Genomic DNA, 24000 nt, shown 5'->3' on the forward strand with positions numbered 1-24000 from the left:
GAAACAATAGCCTTTCATGTGTACAGATATGTTGTGTTATAAAGTAGAAATTGTTTACACTTTTAATGTTTGATTGTGGTTCTTTGCAGTGGGCGAAGCAGTGAGCAACCCTTGTGCCAACGTTGATACCTGTGGAGAATGTATTCGCACAGCAAAGATATGTGCCTGGTGCTCTGCTGAGGTAAATTCTCCTTGTCTTTCTGTGGTTGTGTATGCACAGGATGTGTGAGTGTGTGTGTGTGTGTGTGTGTGTGTGTGTGTGTGTGTGTGTGTGTGTGTGTGTGTGTGTGTGTGTGTGTGTGTGTGTGAGAGAGGGAGAGATAGACAAGACACATATAGATAACATTTGAAGTATGATGGAAAAATACTGATAAGCTTTGCAGCTTGAGAGAGAGAGAGAGAAAGAGAGACAGAGACAGAGAGAGAGAGAGGGTAAAAGAGAGAGAGACACCCACACACACACACACACACACACACACACACACACACACACACACACACACACACACACACACACACACACACACACACACACACACACACACACACACACATTGTCTGTGTCTGTCTACTGCTGTGTGTGGCATTGAAAAGAAAATACAAGCTAGCAGAAATTGAACAGTCTTTTCTACTAATTCTAGACTGCTGGCCTGGCCTGGTAAAGTCCAACATCCACTACATGCATTTCACATTTTATCTTCTTCACAAAACTATTCAACTACTTATTTTTCTTCAATACTTGACTGATTGAGAGATGCATAAGGAAAAGAAATCATCAACTTCTCTGACCTTCTAATTGATATTTCTGGTTGGAGATTTTGTCTACCAATGAAAATATCATTGTTGAGTTTCCAGTGACTTAAAGATGGATTTATATGGGATGTGGACTTTACGTTTAGCTAGCCATTCTGACCCTAGAATTGGCTAGCATGATCAATATATATATATATTGCATGCTTGACCTAAGACATGAGATACAGTAATATGCTCATTATACATCGATTGCACTAGCCATTTTTCAGGTGAGTCCAACCTATTGAACTTGAAGTCAAGCACCCTCAGAAATCAATCCTTCATTCACTGGAACTCCGTTATATGTTGTTGTGTGAAACGAATTCATGGTGTCCATTTGCGTGCAGAAATTCCCCAGATTCGCGTCCAGGTGTGACCTGTATGAGCACCTAAAATCTACCTGTCCGCCTGAATCCTTGTCTTTCCCAAAGTCTGACCTCAAGGTATCACAGGTAAGCACGTCAAGTCTTGTAGCTCTAGCTCTCTTGGCCACAGGACTGCAATGTAAATGATTGAAATAGAAGGATAGGTGTTTTTCAGCTACAGTGGAACCCCTCTTTAAGACCTCAAAACATCTGAGAAAATCAACTCTTGAAAAAGGAGGGAGTCTTAACTCTTTCCGGCCTGTGCCCGAGAGTTTGTCGGGCGCCTCTTTGCAGCTTTCTCCACCTTGTGACCTTGTTTCTGATCTAAAAATAAAAGGCAGGTCACGGAGCAAGGGAGGTAAATCTGTTCCCATTTCCTTCTTCTTTGTTAGACACTTGCCGGCGAACAAAAATCGACCAATTGAGTGGGTTTTTTGCATTTTTCCTGCGAAATATGAGCAACCAACGCTTGTACTCGTTGAGGTTCTTTTCGAAGTTTTCCTCGATAATGACAGTGATTTTGATCCCAAATGCAACGTTTCTTCGTCTGAGTGAAACAAGTGGTGATTCGAATGCACAAGACCCGAGAGCAGGCTTCGATTCAGTTACAGAGTTAGAAGTGTTTTAGTGAAGTACCCATCAGATTTGCGCTACAGTGCCAAAATTTGAGACACCTTTACCCCACTCACTGACATGCAAAACCTGTTCAGTTTTAGCTGTTCTGTTTTTGAGTCACTTGAGAAAAAGTGACTCTATGTAATCGGTCAGTGTTAGTCTGTCCGGCCGGCCGGCCGGCCGGCCGGCCGGCCGGCCGTCCGTAGACACCACCTTAACGTTGGACTTTTCTCGGAAACTATCAAAGCGATCGGGCTCATATTTTGTTTAGTCGTGACCTCCAATGACCTCTACACTTTAACGATGGTTTCGTTGACCTTTGACCTTTTTCAAGGTCACAGGTCAGCGTCAAAGGAAAAATTAGACATTTTATATCTTTTCTCGGAAACTATCAAAGCGATCGGGCTCATATTTTGTTTAGTCGTGACCTCCAATGACCTCTACACTTTAACGATGGTTTCGTTGACCTTTGACCTTTTTCAAGGTCACAGGTCAGCGTCAAAGGAAAAATTAGACATTTTATATCTTTGACAAAGTTCATCGGATGTGATTGAAACTTTGTAGGATTATTCTTTACATCAAAGTATTTACATCTGTAGCCTTTTACGAACGTTATCAGAAAAACAAGGGAGATAACTAGCCTTTTCTGTTCGGCAACACACAACTTAACGTTGGGCTTTTCTCGGAAACTATAAAAGTGACCGGGCTCAAATTTTATGTGAACGTGACTCATTGTGTTGTGAATAGCAATTTCTTCCTGTCCATCTGATGCCTCATATAATATTCAGAACTGCAAAAGTGACTCGATCGAGCGTTTGCTCTTCTTGTTGTTTTTGATTTTATCGTATTGAATTAGGCTTTTGTAAATGTGATTTCCTGGTGTGTCTGCGGGCTCCAGTTTACTGCATAGTGTATAGACACTACCTCGTGTAAAATCAAGCTGTTAATATGTTTCATACTGCAGGGGAATAAATAACATTACAATTGGTTTTAACATAAACAGCCTCAATCATCACAAAGATCTACACCCAGATGCACCGCATATAGTTGTTGTTGTTTTTCCCCAGTAGTACAGCATCTGTTTGATTGGGATAGTGGAATAGCTTAGCAAACTTCCTGAAGCTTTGTTTTATGTATGTCCAGGAGATTTTCTCTACTGGTGAGACTGTTGTTGATGTTGTGTTTACCAGAATGACAACGTACGAGGTGGAGACGGCACCAGTCAGCCAGTCCAGGTGCAGCCCCAGATCATGGACATTACCGCCCGAACCAGTGAGTTATGGCTCTTGTCTTTCTCTCACTTGTAGACAAATACATGCCAGTATCAGAGCTTTAAATCTTTCTCCTTTTGGAGGATTTCCTCGCTATGCTAAATTGGTTTTTCTGTCCCGAGCACTAGTTTCTATTTGGGACATGACGTGATTGTATGCTAAGGGGATTTCCTCGCTATGCTATGCTAAATTGGTTTTTCTGTCCCGAGCACTAGTTTCTATTTGGGACATGACGTGATTGTATTCCGCCTGGCGTCTGGCATTATGGGGTTAGTGCTAGGACTGGTTGGTCCGGTGTCAGAATAATGTGACTGGGTGAGACATGAAGCCTGTGCTGCGACTTCTGTCTTGTGTGTGGCGCACGCTAAATGTCAAAGCAGCACCGCCCTGATATGGCCCTTCGTGGTCGGCTGGGCGTTAAGCAAACAAACAAACAAACAAACAAACAAACGTGATTGTATGCTAACGGGATTTCCTCGCTATGCTAAATTGGTTTTTCTGTCCCGAGCACTAGTTTCTATTTGGGACATGACGTGATTGTATGCTAAGGGGATTTCCTCGCTATGCTATGCTAAATTGGTTTTTCTGTCCCGAGCACTAGTTTCTATTTGGGACATGACGTGATTGTATGCTAAGGGGATTTCCTCCAATGAAAGCCCGTTTTTAACCTCCCAAAATGGCCGAAGCCTGCTACCCTTATTTCCCCTTAACTCATACTTTATGCCCCTTTAACTCAAAGTTGTGTCCCTTTAACTCAAAGTTATGTCCCTTTAACTCAAAGTTATACACCTTTAACTCAAAGTTATACACCTTTAACTCAAAGTTATACACCTTTAACTCAAAGTTATACACCTTTAACTCAAAGTTATACACCTTTAACTCAAAGTTATGCCCAGAATGCATTGCAATAAAATGCATAGCTTTGGTTCTGATTTTAAAAGGGGGGGGGGGGGATGGGAGAGGAAGAGGAGGCCCTTTGGACCCTCATATAGTCATGGAAGAGCATGCATATTTTGCTTCACCACTTTGATAGTTCACACACCAAAGTTTCCTACTTTGATATTTATCTTGTACCATTTTAAGCCCTGCAACCTGGAGGTGGGTTTTTTGTCAAGCAGGTCAACTTTATTTTCTCCTGAAAGGTTCAAAGTGTTGTCAGGTTGAATTTTGATCACCCTTCCAGCATAAAAAGTTGTGTGAGTGTGTGTGTGTGTGTGTGTGTGTGTGTGTGTGTGTGTGTGTGTGTGTGTGTGTGTGTGTGTGTGTGTGTGTGTGTGTGTGTGTGTGTGCATGAGTGTGTGAGTGTGTGAGTGTGTGAGTGTGAGTGTGAGTGTGAGTGTGTGTGTGTGTGAGTGTGAGTGTGTGTGTGTGTGTGTGTGTGTGTGTGTGTGTGTGTGAGTGTGTGTGTGTGTGTGTGTGTGTGTTTTTCTGTGTTTGTGTTCTCGTAAACATACATGCATGTATATATATGCGTGTGTGTTTGTTGAAGAAGTGCATTTTCTCTTCTTCTTCCTCACCCCCCTCCCCCCCCCACCCCCCCCCCCCCCCAACCTTAAAAAATTACAGTAATTTGCCTTTGTATTGATACAATAATTTTATTTTTAGATGAAGCCATAAACTTCAAGCTGACGTTTCGCCAAGCAGAGAACTATCCGGTGGACTTGTACTTCCTGTTGGATTTGAGTTACACGATGGTGGAGGAGGAGGAGGCACAGAAACGACTGATTGCCTTGGGACAAGAGATGCGTAAGTTCGAACCGCTCAAGCAAATAAGAAACACAAGCAAGCGAGCCGCAACTTTTCCATATGTTTGCATTGTCAAACAGCCCATATGATGTATGTAGAGTAAGTCAGAATGTTTGCATTGTCAAACAGCCCATATGATGTACGTAGAGTAAGTCAGAATGTTTGCATTGTCAAACAGCCCATATGATGTACGTAGAGTAAGTCAGAATGTTTGCATTGTCAAACAGCCCATATGATGTACGTAGAGTAAGTCAGAATGTTTGCATTGTCAAACAGCCCATATGATGTACGTAGAGTAAGTCAGAATGTTTGCATTGTCAAACAGCCCATATGATGTACGTAGAGTAAGTCAGAATGTTTGCATTGTCAAACAGCCCATATGATGTACGTAGAGTAAGTCAGAATGTTTGCATTGTCAAACAGCCCATATGATGTACGTAGAGTAAGTCAGAATGTTTGCATTGTCAAACAGCCCATATGATGTACGTAGAGTAAGTCAGAATGTTTGCATTGTCAAACAGCCCATATGATGTACGTAGAGTAAGTCAGAATGTTTGCATTGTCAAACAGCCCATATGATGTACGTAGAGTAAGTCAGAATGTTTGCATTGTCAAACAGCCCATATGATGTACGTAGAGTAAGTCAGAATGTTTGCATTGTCAAACAGCCCATATGATGTACGTAGAGTAAGTCAGAATGTTTGCATTGTCAAACAGCCCATATGATGGACGTAGAGTAAGTCAGAATGTTTTCAAGACAGCTAAGGATAAGGATAAGATATGATGTTATGTATCCATTGAACATGGCTTTTCCCTTCTTTGAGGCATGGGAAGTCAGAGTGGGACAAACACTCATATTTAGGCGGTTAACCGAGACTACAAAACAGTGCATGTTTGTGTGCGTTCAATCGTAAAAATAAAAGGAATTTTAACAAAAATCGATCGATACAAAAATGTTATTTGTATTGTTGACCAAAATATGACATTTTGCACAGATCTAGAGTCATGGTTCACTCTGACCGCTAACGCGGTCTCTGAGGAACACTGACTGTCTCGATCTGTGTAAAATGTCATATTTTGGTCAACGATACAACTAATGTATAATATAGTCCTGTACGTGAGGATCGATACCCTCATGGAAATTCAGGTTGCTTTCTCTCTAGGGAAAGCTAGCGAGCTGCCATACAGTACAACGCTACTCATTCATTATTTGTTCCTGCATGCACGTATTCATGTTTCCAAGCCCTGAGACTTTCGCTGTCAACTTGGGTTCTTTATCGTGCGCATGTGTACACACGGGGCTGTTCGGACACCGAGGAGAGTCTGCACAAAGTTGACTCTGGAAAATAAATCTCTCACCAAACATGGGGATCGAACCTACGCCAATAGCGACAACTGGCTTCCAGTGCCGCTACTGACTGAGCTATTTCCCCACCCCCACAGTGTTTTATTCGCATTCTTGTTTTACACATTTATGAACAAATCTTGCTACTCACCTTAGGCTTTGTTTAGTTCAAGAGGGGGGGGGGGGGGGGGAGGGGGGACCAAGTATGTGCAACGTCATCTGGTGCTGGGAAACATGCTTATGATTCATTCGCTCGGCTTCCTGACGAGTGGGCATAAACTGATTCTATCAAGATAAGTTTTGTGTGAATTTTGTTTGTCTGTTCACTTAAAAGACCGTTGGGTCGAAATATCTGTGAATGTATTGTTTTGTCAATAACAAACGTTCCAACAACCTACCTTTCTAGTTTTTTGATTATGCATCAAGATAGTTTTTATGCCCAAAACCATGTAGCAGAAGTGAAATGAAATCCATGCCTGTTCAATGAACTCAGTAAGATTCACAACTCAGATTGCCAGTAACAATTTTAGTTTTATCTTTCTGGTATATTCGTGAAGTTGTAAGTTCTCTGTGTTTATGAATGTGTATTCCTTGTTTGTGTGTTTGCCAACCTTTTTGTTTTGAAATGTTTGGTTATGTGATGATCCTCATTCTTTGCACTGGCAAGTATATTTGTGGGTGTGTGCGTACTTGCAGCTCGCAGTATGGATAACATCACCAGGGATTTCAACCTGGGCTTCGGCACCTTTGTGGACAAGACAGTCATGCCCTACACTGCCTGGACTACACAGATGTAAGTACACGTAATGCTGTGTTGTGAACAAGACAGTCATGCCCTACACTGCCTGGACTACACAGATGTAAGTACACGTAATACTGTGTTGTGGACAAGACAGTCATGCCCTACACTGCCTGGACTACACAGATGTAAGTACACGTAATACTGTGTTGTGGACAAGACAGTCATGCCCTACACTGCCTGGACTACACAGATGTAAGTACACGTAATACTGTGTTGTGGACAAGACAGTCATGCCCTACACTGCCTGGACTACACAGATGTAAGTACACGTAATACTGTGTTGTGGACAAGACAGTCATGCCCTACACTGCCTGGACTACACAGATGTAAGTACACGTAATACTGTGTTGTGGACAAGACAGTCATGCCCTACACTGCCTGGACTACACAGATGTAAGTACACGTAATACTGTGTTGTGGACAAGACAGTCATGCCCTACACTGCCTGGATTACACAGATGTAAGTACACGTAATACTGTGTTGTGGACAAGACAGTCATGCCCTACACTGCCTGGACTACACAGATGTAAGTACACGTAATACTGTGTTGTGGACAAGACAGTCATGCCCTACACTGCCTGGACTACACAGATGTAAGTACACGTAATACTGTGTTGTGGACAAGACAGTCATGCCCTACACTGCCTGGACTACACAGATGTAAGTACACGTAATACTGTGTTGTGGTCATTGAAAGATGTTACCATTGCATGATAAATCTTGTGATGAAGAATCAAAAAAACAAGAAGGTAAGTTGTTGGAACGTTGTTATTGTTGTTATTGTTGTTTTTGGATTTGCTCATCTTGTGATGAAGGTTGTGATGAAGGTTGTGATGAAGGTTGTGATGAAGGTTGTGATGAACGCTTTCTGTTTTAAATGACACCCACGACCTTTGTCTGAAGACCTGTTGTTGATCAAATAGCAGTACAGCTGTGTGTTTGTTTGTCTGAAGACCTGTTGTTGATCAAATAGCAGTACAGCTATGTGTTTGTTTGTCTGAAGACCTGTTGTTGATCAAATAGCAGTACAGCTGTGTGTTTGTTTGTCTGAAGACCTGTTGTTGATCAAATAGCAGTACAGCTGTGTGTTTGTTTGTCTGAAGACCTGTTGTTGATCAAATAGCAGTACAGCTGTGTGTTTGTTTGTCTGAAGACCTGTTGTTGATCAAATAGCAGTACAGCTGTGTGTTTGTTTGGCTGAAGACCTGTTGTTGATCAAATAGCAGTACAGCTATGTGTTTGTTTGGCTGAAGACCTGTTGTTGATCAAATAGCAGTACAGCTGTGTGTTTGTTTGTCTGAAGACCTGTTGTTGATCAAATAGCAGTACAGCTATGTGTTTGTTTGTCTGAAGACCTGTTGTTGATCAAATAGCAGTACAGCTGTGTGTTTGTTTGTCTGAAGACCTGTTGTTGATCAAATAGCAGTACAGCTGTGTGTTTGTTTGTCTGAAGACCTGTTGTTGATCAAATAGCAGTACAGCTGTGTGTTTGTTTGTCAGAAGACCTGTTGTTGATCAAATAGCAGTACAGCTATGTGTTTGTTTGTCTGCATGCTTGCTTGCTAGTTTTGGTGTAGGTTTTGCCATGAATATTTCACCAAGTTGTGGTGACTACTTTGTGTATCAACTTGTTGTTGGCAGGTTGAGAGATCGTTGCCCCCTTCCGGACAAAAGTTGCCGTGCACCTCATGACTTTATCAACCAGCTCAAGCTGTCAAAGGATGGGCCTGCTTTCGCTGTACGTAACGCACTCAGTTGCTCATCATTTTTATATTTAGTCAAGTTTTGACTAAATATTTTAACATCGAGGGGGAATCGAAACGAGGGTCGTGGTGTATGTGCGTGTGTGTGTGCGTGTGTGTGTGTGTGTGTCTCTGTGTGTGTGTAGAGCGATTCAGACTAAACTACTGGACCGATCTTTATGAAATTTGACATGAGAGTTCCTGGGTATGAAATCCCCATACTTTTTTTTCATTTTTTTGATAAATGTCTTTGATGACGTCATATTCGGCTTTTCATGAAAGTTGAGGCGGCACTGTCTCGCCCTCATTTTTCAACCAAATTGGTTGAAATTTTGGTTAAGTAATCTTCGACGAAGCCCGGACTTCGGTATTGCATTTCAGCTTGGTGGCTTAAAAATTAATTAATGACTTTGGTCATTAAAAATCTGAAAATTGTAAAAAAAAAATAAAGATTTATAAAACGATCCAAATTTACGTTGATCTTATTCTCCATCATTTGCTGATTCCAAAAACATATAAATATGTTATATTCGGATTACAAACAAGCTCTGAAAATTACATATATAAAAATTATTATCAAAATTAAATTGTCCAAATCAATTTAAAAACACTTTCATCTTATTTCTTGTCGGTTCCTGATTCCAAAAACATATAGATATGATATGTTTGGATTAAAAACACGCTCAGAAAGTTAAAACAAAGAGAGGTACAGAAACGCGTGCTATCCTTCTTAGCGCAACTACTACCCCGCTCTTCTTGTCAATTTCACTGCCTTTGCCATGAGCGGTGGACTGACGATGCTACGAGTATACGGTCTTGCTGAAAAATGGCATTGGATTCAGTTTCATTCTGTGAGTTCGACAGCTACTTGACTAAATATTGTATTTTCGCCTTACGCGACTTGTTTATCTTGCTTTGTGTGCACAAGCGCAAGACCATGCAAAAAACGATCCTTTAATCCATGTTTGAGTTTGCAGGTTTGTGAAAAAAATATCCAGCAAACATCCCCGGAAAATGTCCAACATGTAAAAGCTGACTCATGTAAAATAAAACCTTGTGGGGAATGAATTTATTGCACCTAAAGAATATTTTATTTGATGACGTTGGAAGATTTCTCCCTCTTTTCTTTTGTGTGTGTGTGTGTGTGTGTGCAGAGTTTCTGTACTGGTGAAATTAACCCTACAGTCCAGCTGATGTATTTTCTAACAGGCTAGAATGGAGAAAGCGCTCAAGGCCGTGTCACAGAGTTTCGACGACTCGGAGGGAGGCATGGACGGTCTGATGCAGGCACTGGCATGTGAGGTAAGTGACTGAACATTTGTTCTAAATGTTTGATATCGCTTTACGTGACTTGTTTTTTGTGTGTGTGTATTTTGTGTGTGTGTGTGTGTGTGTGTGTGTGTGTATTTTGTGTGTGTGTGTATGTGTGTGTGTGGGTGTGTGTTTTGTGTAAGTGTGTGTGTGTGTGTGTGTGTGTATTTTGTGTGTGTGTGTGTGTGTAAGAATGTAAGGTGCCCAAAAATATTTTAGGATTTGCGCCATGTATACATTCCTATATTTGTATTGTTATTATTATTATGTTTTTTTGTTGTTTTTTAAAATCTATTTGATTGTGTATATTTACCACAGTGCTGTGATTAATGGTGTGGCACAGCTGATCTGATTACATTGTATGTCATCAGGGTCAGATCGGTTGGAGACAGAGGAGTCGTCGTATCATCGTGTACAGTTCCAACTCCATATTCCATTTGGCCGGCGGTGGACTGGTATATATACATTTTAGTACTTACAGTATAGTGTAGTGCAGTACACTGACACAATACAGTACAACCCAACACAGGGATGTCGTTTGGTGATATTGGCAGTCAGTAAAATATCAAAACTTCTTTTGAATCACAGTATAGTGTAGTGCAGTACACTGACACAATACAGTACAACCCAACACAGGGATGTCGTTTGGTGATATTGGCAGTCAGTAAAATATCAAAACTTCTTTTGAATCACAGTATAGTGTAGTGCAGTACACTGACACAATACAGTACAACCCAACACAGGGATGTCGTTTGGTGATATTGGCAGTCAGTAAAATATCAAAACTTCTTTTGAATCACCAAAATTATCTTGTTTGCTGTCAATTTGGAAAATGTGCAGAATTTTGTTTTTTAGCAGTTCGGAGAAAGTGCCACCAAGGTCTGCCCTAAATTTGTGCAAACAGACCAACTTGGTAAATAACTGTCTGGTTTGTATGAGTTGTGTAAGAGTGAATACTTTTGCTTTTATTGAGGCAAACTTTCCACACATGCTCCTTGTCCATGTATTTCACACACACCCCTTGCTAGTGACTGGCCTATAATGTCACATGTTTCACACACACCCCTTGCTAGTGACTGGCCTATAATGTCACATGTTTCACACACACCCCTTGCTAGTGACTGGCCTATAATGTCACATGTTTCACACACACCCCTTGCTAGTGACTGGCCTATAATGTCACACACACCCCTTGCTAGTGACTGGCCTATAATGTCACGTGTTTCACACACACCCCTTGCTAGTGACTGGCCTATAATGTCACATGTTTCACACACACCCCTTGCTAGTGACTGGCCTATAATGTCACATGTTTCACACACACCCCTTGCTAGTGACTGGCCTATAATGTCACGTGTTTCACACACACCCCTTGCTAGTGACTGGCCTATAATGTCACGTGTTTCACACACACCCCTTGATAGTGACTGGCTATAATGTCACGTGTTTCACACACACCCCTTGCTAGTGACTGGCCTATAATGTCACGTGTTTCACACACACCCCTTGCTAGTGACTGGCCTATAATGTCACATGTTTCACACACACCCCTTGCTAGTGACTGGCCTATAATGTCACATGTTTCACACACACCCCTTGCTAGTGACTGGCCCATAATGTCACATGTTTCACACACACCCCTTGCTAGTGACTGGCCCATAATGTCACATGTTTCACACACACCCCTTGCTAGCGACTGGCCCATAATGTCATGTGTTTCACACACACCCCTTGCTAGTGACTGGCCTATAATGTCACACACACCCCTTGCTAGTGACTGGCCTATAATGTCACACACACCCCTTGCTAGTGACTGGCCTATAATGTCACACACACCCCTTGCTAGTGACTGGCCTATAATGTCACACACACCCCTTGCTAGTGACTGGCCTATAATGTCACATGTTTCACACACACCCCTTGCTAGTGACTGGCCGATAATGTCACGTGTTTCACACACACCCCTTGCTAGTGACTGGCCTATAATGTCACGTGTGTCACACACACCCCTTGCTAGTGACTGGCCTATAATGTCACATGTTTCACACACACCCCTTGCTTGTGACTGGCCTATAATGTCACATGTTTCACACACACCCCTTGCTAGTGACTGGCCGATAATGTCACGTGTTTCACACACACCCCTTGCTAGTGACTGGCCTATAATGTGACGTGTTTCACACACACCCCTGCTACTGACTGGCCTATAATGTCACATGTTTAGATACACCCCTGCTACTGACTGGCCTATAATGTCACATGTTTCACACACACCCCTTGCTAGTGACTGGCCTATAATGTCACATCACACACACCCCTTGCTAGTAACTGGCCTATAATGTCACACACACCCCTTGCTAGTGACTGGCCTATAATGTCACATGTTTCACACACACCCCTTGCTAGTGACTGGCCTGTAATGTCACGTGTTTCACACACACCCCTTGCTAGTGACTGGCCTATAATGTCACAAGTTTCACATACACCCCTTGCTAGTGACTGGCCTATAATGTCACATGACACACACCCCTTGCTAGTGACTGGCCTATAATGTCACGTGTTTCACACACACCCCTTGCTAGTGACTGGCTATAATGTCACGTGTTTCACACACACCCCTTGCTAGTGACTGGCCTATAATGTCACATGTTTCACACACACCCCTGGCTAGTGACTGGCCTATAATGTCACATGTTTCACACACACCCCTTGTTAGTGACTGGCCTATAATGTCACGTGTTTCACACACACCCCTTGATAGTGACTGGCCTGTAATGTCACGTGTTTCACACACACCCCTTGCTAGTGACTGGCCTATAATGTCACATGTTTCACACACACCCCTTGCTAGTGACTGGCCTATAATGTCACATGTTTCACACACACCCCTTGCTAGTGACTGGCCTATAATGTCACATGACACACACCCCTTGCTAGTGACTGGCCTATAATGTCACATCACACACACCCCTTGCTAGTGACTGGCCTATAATGTCACATGACACACACCCCTTGCTAGTGACTGGCCTATAATGTCACGTGTTTCACACACACCCCTTGCTAGTGACTGGCCTATAATGTCACGTAGGAAAGGTTTTTTCAAGAGAAGCAAGAGTATTCACTCTCTCACAGCCTTACCGACAGAGTTGTAGTCTTTTGCCAAAACTTGTATTGTTATTTAGGCAAATATCCTAAAGAAAATAAGTCCTGGCAATATATATATATATCCCTGCAATACATAACAGCATATCAAGAAGGCAAGATTACAGAATGTATAAAAAAAACTAAATAAGTATGATTGAGCCCATAAGGATCTTGCAAGGAATGCCAGCTAAGTTCTTATAAGAACTTCCAGGGATTCCAATCACAACTGATAGGATCTTAATCTTGTAGAAAACTTGTAAGAATTGTTTTTCCATCCCTTCATTTTCCTTAGTAAAAGTTTTTACCTCATTTGCACGTAAAAAAATAAAATCCAGACATTTTTCTTTTTTCTTCTTGTGGGTATCAGTTTCTATAAGAATTTATGCTGTCTAGCTGTGGGACAAGGGAAGTAATCAAGATCCTACACAGTCAACATGCACACAGTAAAAGACTCGATAATCAAGATCCTACAGTTAACATGCACACAGTAAAAGACTCGATAATCAAGATCCTACAGTTAACATGCACACAGTAAAAGACTCGATAATCAAGATCCTACACAGTCAACATGCACACAGTAAAAGACTCGATAATCAAGATCCTACACAGTTAACATGCACACAGTAAAAGACTCGATAATCAAGATCCTACACAGTCAACATGCACACAGTACAAGACTCGATAATCAAGATCCTACACAGTCAACATGCACACAGTAACAGACTCGATAATCAAGATCCTACAGTTAACATGCACACAGTAACAGACTCGATAATCAAGATCCTACACAGTTAACATGCACACAGTAACAGACTCGATAATCAAGATCCTACAGTTAACATGCACACAGTAAAAGACTCGATAATCAAGATCCTACAGTTAACATGCACACAGTACAAGACTCGATAATCAAGATCCTACACAGTCAACATGCACACAGTAACAGACTCGATAATCAAGATCCTACACAGTCAACATGCACACAGTAACAGACTCGATAATCAAGATCCTACACAGTTAACATGCACACAGTACAAGACTCGATAATCAAGATCCTACACAGTTAACATGCACACAGTACAAGACTCGATAATCAAGATCCTACACAGTCAACATGCACACAGTAAAAGACTCGATAATCAAGATCCTACACAGTTAACATGCACACAGTACAAGACTCGATAATCAAGATCCTACACAGTTAACATGCACACAGTACAAGACTCGATAATCAAGATCCTACACAGTTAACATGCACACAGTACAAGACTCGATAATCAAGATCCTACACAGTTAACATGCACACAGTAAAAGACTCGATAATCAAGATCCTACACAGTTAACATGCACACAGTACAAGACTCGATAATCAAGATCCTACACAGTTAACATGCACACAGTACAAGACTCGATAATCAAGATCCTACACAGTTAACATGCACACAGTAAAAGACTCGATAATCAAGATCCTACACAGTCAACATGCACACAGTAAAAGACTCGATAATCAAGATCCTACACAGTTAACATGCACACAGTACAAGACTCGATAATCAAGATCCTACACAGTCAACATGTACACAGTAACAGACTCGATAATCAAGATCCTACACAGTCAACATGCACACAGTAACAGACTCGATAATCAAGATCCTACACAGTTAACATGCACACAGTACAAGACTCGATAATCAAGATCCTACACAGTCAACATGCACACAGTACAAGACTCGATAATCAAGATCCTACACAGTCAACATGCACACAGTAACAGACTCGATAATCAAGATCCTACAGTTAACATGCACACAGTACAAGACTCGATAATCAAGATCCTACACAGTTAACATGCACACAGTACAAGACTCGATAATCAAGATCCTACACAGTTAACATGCACACAGTACAAGACTCGATAATCAAGATCCTACACAGTTAACATGCACACAGTAAAAGACTCGATAATCAAGATCCTACACAGTTAACATGCACACAGTACAAGACTCGATAATCAAGATCCTACACAGTTAACATGCACACAGTACAAGACTCGATAATCAAGATCCTACACAGTTAACATGCACACAGTAAAAGACTCGATAATCAAGATCCTACACAGTCAACATGCACACAGTAAAAGACTCGATAATCAAGATCCTACACAGTTAACATGCACACAGTACAAGACTCGATAATCAAGATCCTACACAGTCAACATGCACACAGTAAAAGACTCGATAATCAAGATCCTACACAGTTAACATGCACACAGTAAAAGACTCGATAATCAAGATCCTACAGTTAACATGCACACAGTACAAGACTCGATAATCAAGATCCTACACAGTCAACATGCACACAGTAAAAGACTCGATAATCAAGATCCTACAGTTAACATGCACACAGTAAAAGACTCGATAATCAAGATCCTACAGTTAACATGCACACAGTAAAAGACTCGATAATCAAGATCCTACACAGTTAACATGCACACAGTACAAGACTCGATCATCAACGCTTGACCAGGGAGCGCACAACTGTTTAGATCTAATATTCTTTTTAAAAACTTCAGAAAGAGCGTGCAGCTTCCCGACCTTGCAGATCCCATCTCGACCAAACCACGCTCATGCAGATCCTCCCACGTTTGGCCCACGATTGGCCACTTTCTCGGACACTTTTCCATCGTAGAAGTAAGAAGAAGTGGCGTCTATGTGTGACTAGGGTTTTAGCTAGTTCATTGTACATAAAATGCTGTAGGTTGAAAGCTTTTCTAAGATCCTGATTCACCAAACTTACATCCTATGTCTTTTTCCAGATGGGAGGAGCAACAAAGAACAACGATGGAGACTGTCATATCAATAGCGAAGGATCTTACAGCCCCGATGACATCAACTATGTCAGTATTCACCTTAGCCACCTCTGTGTCTGATTCATTTTTAAAATTTTATTAGTTAAAAAGATCTAACAAACACAAAAACAAGAAGAAACAAGTCGCGTGAAGTTTTCTCTAAATCGCTCTACACACACACATACACAACACAACACAGCACAGCACAGCACAGCACAGCACAGCACAGCACAGCACAGCACAGCACAGCACAGCACAGCACAGCACAGCACAGCACAATAATAATAATAATAATAATAATACGAATATTTATAACGCGCACATTATCTCACCAACAGGCGACTCAAGGCGCACATACACTCGTTCACACACACGGAGACTTAAAGTCACTAGCACACACACACCATCAACCATTAAAATATGTACAGTTATTCAGGGTGGGATGGGGTGGGCAGTGTAGAATGCATGGATTATTTGGAAAAAAGGAATGTCTTGAGTGCAGCACAGCACAGCACAGCACCGCACAATACACCACAAGCACACCACAGCACCACACCACAGCACCGCATCGCACACACAATACAACACACCACACCACCACCACCACACCACCACCACAACACCACACCACAGCACAGCACCGCACCACACCACCACCCCACCCCACCCCACCCCACCACACCACCACACATCACCACACCACACCACACAACCGCAGCAAGGGCATGTGAAATCTTTGGTTGTAAATTAATACACACACACACACACGCAATCATGCATGCACACATGCATGCATACACACACACACACACACACACACACACACACACACACACACACACACGCACACACACTTACATACACACACATTAAATGCACATGCACGCATACAATGGCACACACACCACCAACTCCGCTAGTATAATTGTTACATGTACTTTTATCTACATTGAATGTAAATTTACTTGAAGAATTTTCATCAGTCATTAGTTTGCAAAAAAAGTTTGCTGATGTTTACATCTTCGGAGATCTGTAATTAACTCTTTCTTCTTTCCGTGTCTTTGCAGGACTTCCCATCAGTAGGTCAGATTGCTAATAAACTCGATGAGAAGTCAACCAGTGTGATTTTCGCCGTGATGCCAAGTGTAGTAGACCATTACGACAACTTGAGAGCCCTGATCGGCAATGCAGAGGTTGGACGCTTGAGCGATAAGTCGTCCAACATCATTGAACTCATCCGCAAGAACTATGACGTAAGTTTGGATGACAGCTTAATTCACTCTCAGTGCCACTTTACGGTGAGAGATTCACATACAGTGGAACCCCGCTTTTATACCCCCCCCCCCCCCCCCCCCCACAATGTAAGACTCCCTCCCTTTTCAGACCATGTTTTCTCAGACTTTGTGTTGATTGGCTGTGTAAATTGACCCCCATTTTAAGACTCCCTCCACTTGGAGACCGGCGTTTCTCACATTTATGGAGGTCTGAAAGTGAAGGGGGGGGTCCACTGTACCACACTTTGTTTTCTTTTTTGTTGAACCTTGCCACATGGGCAGTATGATGTTGTCTTCAAGGGTGCTTATGTGACAGGGAGACTACCGTCGCCCGTCACACCAGACTCTGCAGAGTTGTTGGCCTTTGAAGCACGAGCTACTTATAGCTTGCCGGCTAGACACCTGTGGATTGTAGAGTTGTGTTTGTGCTGGGGTCTGGCGGCTGTATGTTCTTGGTTTCCTTTGCGTAACCAAAACAGTTTTTATCGACCCAACGGTCTTTCAAGTGCACAGACAAACAATTAATAACAAAAACTTATCTGGCTGATTTTTTCTTCCGCCTGCCATGAAGCCGCAAGCGAATGAATACCGTTGGAAGACCAACAATACAACTTAAAAGACAGTTGGGTCGATATATTTGTGAATGTATTGTTTTGTCAATAACAAACGTTCCAACAACCTACCTTTCTTGTTTTTTGATTCTGAATTTTGGAACGTTGGCAGTCTCTTTGTTTTTGGATTTATTCAGTTTTTATAGGGCTAAGAAATTAGCTCTAAAATTCTCAATCCTGTTTGATTGGACTTTGCCTTCGCCTCCAAAGGTGATTGTTGTGTTTCGGCACTCGGTTACACTTATGTATGTCAAAGCTGTGGTTAAATGTATAATTACATCTCCTTTTTTGAACTGTGATGAATGTACAAGTACATCTCCTTGTCTGATTTCAGAAACTGCGCTCAAGGATTCATTTCATCCCAAGACGGGCTGATGGAGTGGACTTCAAGTTCAAATCCAAATGTTTAGGGTCAGTATCTCGCAACAAATAACAGCAACATAAGGAACTGCTTACAGCAATAAAAAGCCTTGTGGCAAGGCTTACAGAGAGGTCAGAGTACGTACAAAATTAATCAAAACAAGAGCAGCGTTGATGATGGATTTGTTGTTTGATTTTAAACTTGTTGCAGTCAGTCTTTATCATAAAAGAAAACCTGACACAGGTAGACTACTAACCTTCAATTCCCAAAATCAAGACGTGTGCGTTCACTCTAAACGTCGAAAGATCAAGCTTCTTGTGAATGTTTTATTTTGTCAAATAAATAATCCTTGATTAAACTTACCATTCTTGTTTTTTGAGGCTTTATTCTAGTTGTGTCTTCCATAGTTGTTTCAGGCAAGAAGGCAAGGGAGCTTACCCTGTTTTGTTTTGTTTTGCAGGAATGTTGTACAGGAGACTGCCATGTGTGATAATCTGGAAATCAAAGACAGTGTAAGTGTATGTGTATGTGGACTGGGTGGCCGAGTGGTAACGCACTTGCGCTCGGAAGCGAGAGGTTGCGAGTTCGACCCTGGGTCAGGGCGTTAGCAATTTTCTCCCCCCTTTCCTAACCTAGGTGGTGGGTTCAAGTGCTAGTCTTTCGGATGAGACGAAAAACCGAGGTCCCTTCGTGTACACTACATTGGGGTGTGCACGTTAAAGATCCCACGATTGACAAAAGGGTCTTTCCTGGCAAAATTGTATTGGCATAGATAAAACTGTCCACCAAAATACCCGTGTGACTTGGAATAATAGGCCGTGAAAAGTAGGATATGCGCCGGGGGGGGGGATTTTTTGTTGTTGATGACTTTCTCAGGGATGTTGTTTGGCAAAACGCACAAATTTCAAATTGCAGAAACTTTGCGGTCAATTTGGCCAAAACATTTTTTTCTTGCAAATATTGCAACTCCTTTATGGCAATTTTGTCATATTTAACAAGGAAAAGAAAGCTTAGAAATATCCCTTCTTTTTTCAAATCTTCAATACCTTTTACAACATGTCAACAATAATCCTGCAAATACCACACTATATAAGAACTTACGATTCCAATTGTCAAAGTTTGTTCGTTTACTTCATGACAATCACCATCTTAACCTCAATTGATTCATCATCTACAGGTGACATTTGACGTCAGCATGACGGTGAGCAGTGATGTTTGCCAAGGTCACAGCGGCATTGTGAATCGCTCGGTAAAACTGGCGGCACAAGGACTCAACGAGCAGATGACCATTAACTTGCGTATCATCTGTGACTGCGAGTGTGAGCGACCTGAAATGGCGGTGAGACACTTATGCACAGATCTGCATTGTGTAATTTTAACAAGTGTGAAAACGGTCATATGCACGTACTTATCTCACCCCATGTAAAAGAGTGAACGTGTGAGGGGGGAGAGAGAGAGAGAGAGAGAGAGAGAGAGAGAGAGAGAGAGAGAGAGAGAGAGAGAGAGAGAGAAGAGAGAGAGAGAGAGAGAGAGAGAGAGAGAGAGAGAGGAGTCACCAAATATGTACGTACGATGAATCAGGATTTACAACACTGAAGGAGAGGCGAAAAAGACACAAATTGATTTTGTATTTCAAATTAGTTAATGCACGCGTGCCACCATACTTACTAGAACGTCTGCCTCCTCTCGTTGCTTCTGTGAACCCTTACCATAGACGAAGACCACTTGACAGACAGACTCCCCACTCTCGAACTGAACTGTATAAAAAGTCATTTTTTCTGTCTTCGACTTCCCTGTGGAATGAGCTTCCAGATACTGTAAAACAACTTGATTCTATTGGGTTATTTAAAAAACGTATTAGTTATGATGATTCTGTTGTTCCCTCGTATAGATACACATCTGATCGAAAATCAGAAATTATCCATTGCAGACTTAGATTGAGGATCAGCAATCTAAATAGTGATCTATTTGACAGACATTTAATTCCCGACCCGTCATGCACTTGTGGTTATCCTGTTGAAAATGCGGAGCACTGTATTTTTCATTGCTCCTTATATCTTCAAATACGTGAAGTCACCTTGTCAACACTGCCCAACTAGGATTTGCTAACCGCTGATGATTTTCTGTTTGGCAATAGAGACAAGTCAGACAGCGAAAATGCATTGATATTTGACCAGTTATTTAGGTTTATCTTATTAAGCAAACGTTTTGAATAATGAATGCATTTATCTCATCCATGTTCGAAACGACCATGTGCAATACTGTATACATTTTCTTGTTCTGGTAGTATTCTATTTTCTACCATGTGGAAGTCATTGTGTGCGTGTGTGTGCGAGTGAGTGTGCGAGCGTGTGAGTACTGTTGTTAGTTTAGCATTGTGTTTTTTGTTCCTTTTATTGTTACATGATTGTCTACCATAATTCACCATTATTATTTTGACATTATTTCAAACTTGTTATATTACAATCGTCCGCCAAATTCCATTTGCTTTTAAGAGTACGCTCATAAGCCTAGCTTGTTGTGCTCCATGTTCCTTATTTCATGTATGCGGCAATATTCCAATGAAATTTACTAAATAAACTTGTTTAAACCAGAGAGAGAGAGAGAGAGAGAGAGAGAGAGAGAGAGAGAGAGAGAGAGAGAGAGAGAGAGAGAGAGAGAGAGAGAGAGAGAGATAGAGAGAGAGAGAGAGAGAGATCTCAAATCAAATCAAATCAAATCAAATCAAATCAAATTTTTCAAGGGTTGTGGCAGAGAGAGAGAGGAAGAGAGAGAGAAACTCATCAAGGATCTTTTGGGGTGGTGGTTATGGGCAGGCAGTGATTGAGAGGTGGTAGCTAGGGCATGTTCCACTGTATTCATGTTATGGGCAGGTGGTGATTGAGAGGTGGTAGCTAGGGGGCAGGTGGTGATTGAGAGGTGGTAGCTAGGGGGCAGGTGGTGATTGAGAGGTGGTAGCTAGGGGGCAGGTGGTGATTGAGAGGTGGTAGCTAGGGGGCAGGTGGTGATTGAGAGGTGGTAGCTAGGGGGCAGGTGGTGATTGAGAGGTGGTAGCTAGGGGGCAGGTGGTGATTGAGAGGTGGTAGCTAGGGCATGTTCCACTGTATTCATGTTTCTGTTTGCAGAAAGTGAACAGTGACAACTGTGACTGGGGCAACGGGACGTTTGCGTGCGGCATCTGCAGCTGCAACCCAGGTCGCTATGGACGCGAGTGTGGGTGCAGCGAGGCCACCATCTCCAGTAAAGAGTCCTTGGAGCAGTGTCGTAGAGGGTAAGTCAAACTTGGCTAAGTGTCGTAGAGGGTAAGTCAAACTTGGCTGTAGTGTCGTAGAGGGTAAGTCAAACTTGGCTGTAGTGTCGTAGAGGGTAAGTCAAACTTGGCTGTAGTGTCGTAGAAGGTAAGTCAAACTTGGCTGTAGTGTCGTAGAGGGTAAGTCAAACTTGGCTGTAGTGTTGTAGAGGGTAAGTCAAACTTGGCTGTAGTGTCGTAGAGGGTAAGTCAAACTTGGCTGTAGTGTCGTAGAGGGTAAGTCAAACTTGGCTGTAGTGTCGTAGAGGGTAAGTCAAACTTGGCTGTAGTGTCGTAGAGGGTAAGTCAAACTTGGCTGTAGTGTCGTAGAGGGTAAGTCAAACTTGGCTGTAGTGTCGTAGAGGGTAAGTCAAACTTGGCTGTAGTGTCGTAGAGGGTAAGTCAAACTTGGCTGTAGTGTCGTAGAGGGTAAGTCAAACTTGGCTGTAGAATAAAAAGAATGGTTATAACAGTACCAAACAATACTGTACTCACACCAGGGGTGGGACTTTTCCGCGGACACAACTTACGAATTTCGCTGGAGTAATCTATTTTACCGCGGCCCATTTTATCACAGTATCTATAACTTGTTGACTGAATGATATGGAGAGAAGTGAAGATGGAACAGAACACTGGAGGCTTGAGAGTTACATTGTGCCGACTGAAAACTCCTGATAACTAATAGTCATGTTGAGCTTCAACAGGTTGGCGCGTCACTTGGATCATACTATTGCCAGGATTGGGTTATGGATACATGATTCATTACGTAAATATGCACCATTACAATGTTACCGTTGTTGTGTGAAAGTGGGTTTTTTTTTTGGGGGGGGGGGGGGAGTGAGGAGAATGTCTTTTTTACCTGATCCAAACGAGTTGAATTTTAGTCTCAGAATGCACCAGATTGCACAGATTTGAATGTACCATTCAAAAAAATTTGGGGGGAGCATGCCCCGGAACCCCCCTAAAATAAAAAGGGATTTCCTCGTTTTTCATCACCAGAGAGTCCCACCACCCCTGTCACATGAAGACGATACAAAAAACAAAGCACAACGTTTCGACCACTGGGGTCTTTCTCAGGCACAAAGCGCGACGTTTCGACCACTGGGGTCTTCCTCAGGCACAAAGCGCGACGTTTCGACCACTGGGGTCTTTCTCAGGCACAAAGCGCGACGTTTCGACCACTGGGGTCTTTCTCAGGCACAAAGCGCGACGTTTCGACCACTGGGGTCTTTCTCAGGCACAAAGCGCGACGTTTCGACCACTGGGGTCTTCCTCAGGCACAAAGCACAACGTTTCGACCACTGGGGTCTTTCTCAGGCACAAAGCGCGACGTTTCGACCACTGGGGTCTTTCTCAGGCACAAAAATCAGAAAAAGGAAGAAGACAGACCACAGAAAGAAGAACAATAGATTTGCCATTCACATTTTACGACTTACAAACCAACACAAACGGACAGAGGAGAAAGGGAGGTTACTCCAGGATTATAAAAAAAAAGTAAACACTTGTAATCATCATAATCACAATAATTGTTAGTTAATGGAACGTTTAATTTTTGACAATAAACAACAACAAACATTCACATTTCAAACTTTGGTGTCATTCTCACAGGGGTGCTAATTTTTCTGGATATTTCTGCTTTCAAATGTTTTTTGAAAAAAAGTTCAAAACTTAGATTTCTAGTTTGACTGAAGGGATGTGTTTGGCTGCTTTTTGAAGAGGTCACCATGGAAGTACAGGACCACATAGAATCACAGGTGATCATGCATGCTTGGCAGGGTTTGTCCCCCTCAACCAAAATCCGATTGGACATAGTCGAAGGCAAGAAGCGCCTTAGAGGCCTGTTTGCGTTTTGTCCAAAGATGCAAAATGGTGCAATATGGTGCCATCTGAGTGTAACCGAGTGCCGTAAGACTACGATCACCTCGGGAGGCGAAGTGCAATCAAACAGGATTGAAAATGTTTGGGCTAATTTCTTAGCCCTATAAAAACTGTTATGCAAACCCACCGGCACGGTTGGCCTAGTGGTAAGGCGTCCGCCCCGTGATCGGGAGGTCGTGGGTTCGAACCCCGGCCGGGTCATACCTAAGACTTTAAAATTGGCAATCTAGTGGCTGCTCCGCCTGACGTCTGGCATTATGGGGTTAGTGCTAGGACTGGTTGGTCCGGTGTCAGAATAATGTGACTGGGTGAGACATGAAGCCTGTGCTGTGACTTCTGTCTTGTGTGTGGCGCACATTATATGTCAAAGCAGCACGGCCCTGATTTGGCCCTTCGTAGTCGGCTGGGCGTTAAGCAAACACACAAAACAAAAAAAAAAAAAAGGTTTCCATGAACATACAGACAATCGGAAACCACCAGACCCCATCACAAACAGAATTCCACAATCCACCGGTGTTGACTTAAAGGCCAACAACTCGGGTGCAGAGTCTGCTGTGAAAGGAGCGGTAGCCTCCCCTGTCACATGAGAATTAACTGTTATATCG

The 24000-nt window shown here is 42.4% G+C and overlaps 1 protein-coding gene across 1 annotated transcript in view; it reads left to right on the top strand.

Annotated features, from left to right (window-relative positions):
* The window catches only part of LOC138981017 (integrin beta-1-A-like), a 73967-nt gene that overhangs the window by 41217 nt on the left and 8750 nt on the right, over positions 1-24000 (top strand). Inside the window, exons 3-16 of the mRNA XM_070353807.1 lie at positions 90-181; positions 1140-1244; positions 2963-3044; positions 4649-4789; positions 6831-6927; positions 8579-8675; positions 9889-9981; positions 10362-10445; positions 15950-16030; positions 17050-17235; positions 18202-18278; positions 18689-18740; positions 19406-19567; positions 21354-21499. Coding sequence (XP_070209908.1) covers positions 90-181; positions 1140-1244; positions 2963-3044; positions 4649-4789; positions 6831-6927; positions 8579-8675; positions 9889-9981; positions 10362-10445; positions 15950-16030; positions 17050-17235; positions 18202-18278; positions 18689-18740; positions 19406-19567; positions 21354-21499 — 1495 coding nt within the window. The remainder of the gene's footprint in view (positions 1-89; positions 182-1139; positions 1245-2962; positions 3045-4648; positions 4790-6830; positions 6928-8578; positions 8676-9888; positions 9982-10361; positions 10446-15949; positions 16031-17049; positions 17236-18201; positions 18279-18688; positions 18741-19405; positions 19568-21353; positions 21500-24000) is intronic.

This window comes from Littorina saxatilis, linkage group LG12 (assembly GCF_037325665.1).
Source record: "Littorina saxatilis isolate snail1 linkage group LG12, US_GU_Lsax_2.0, whole genome shotgun sequence".
NCBI lineage: Eukaryota > Metazoa > Mollusca > Gastropoda > Littorinimorpha > Littorinidae > Littorina > Littorina saxatilis.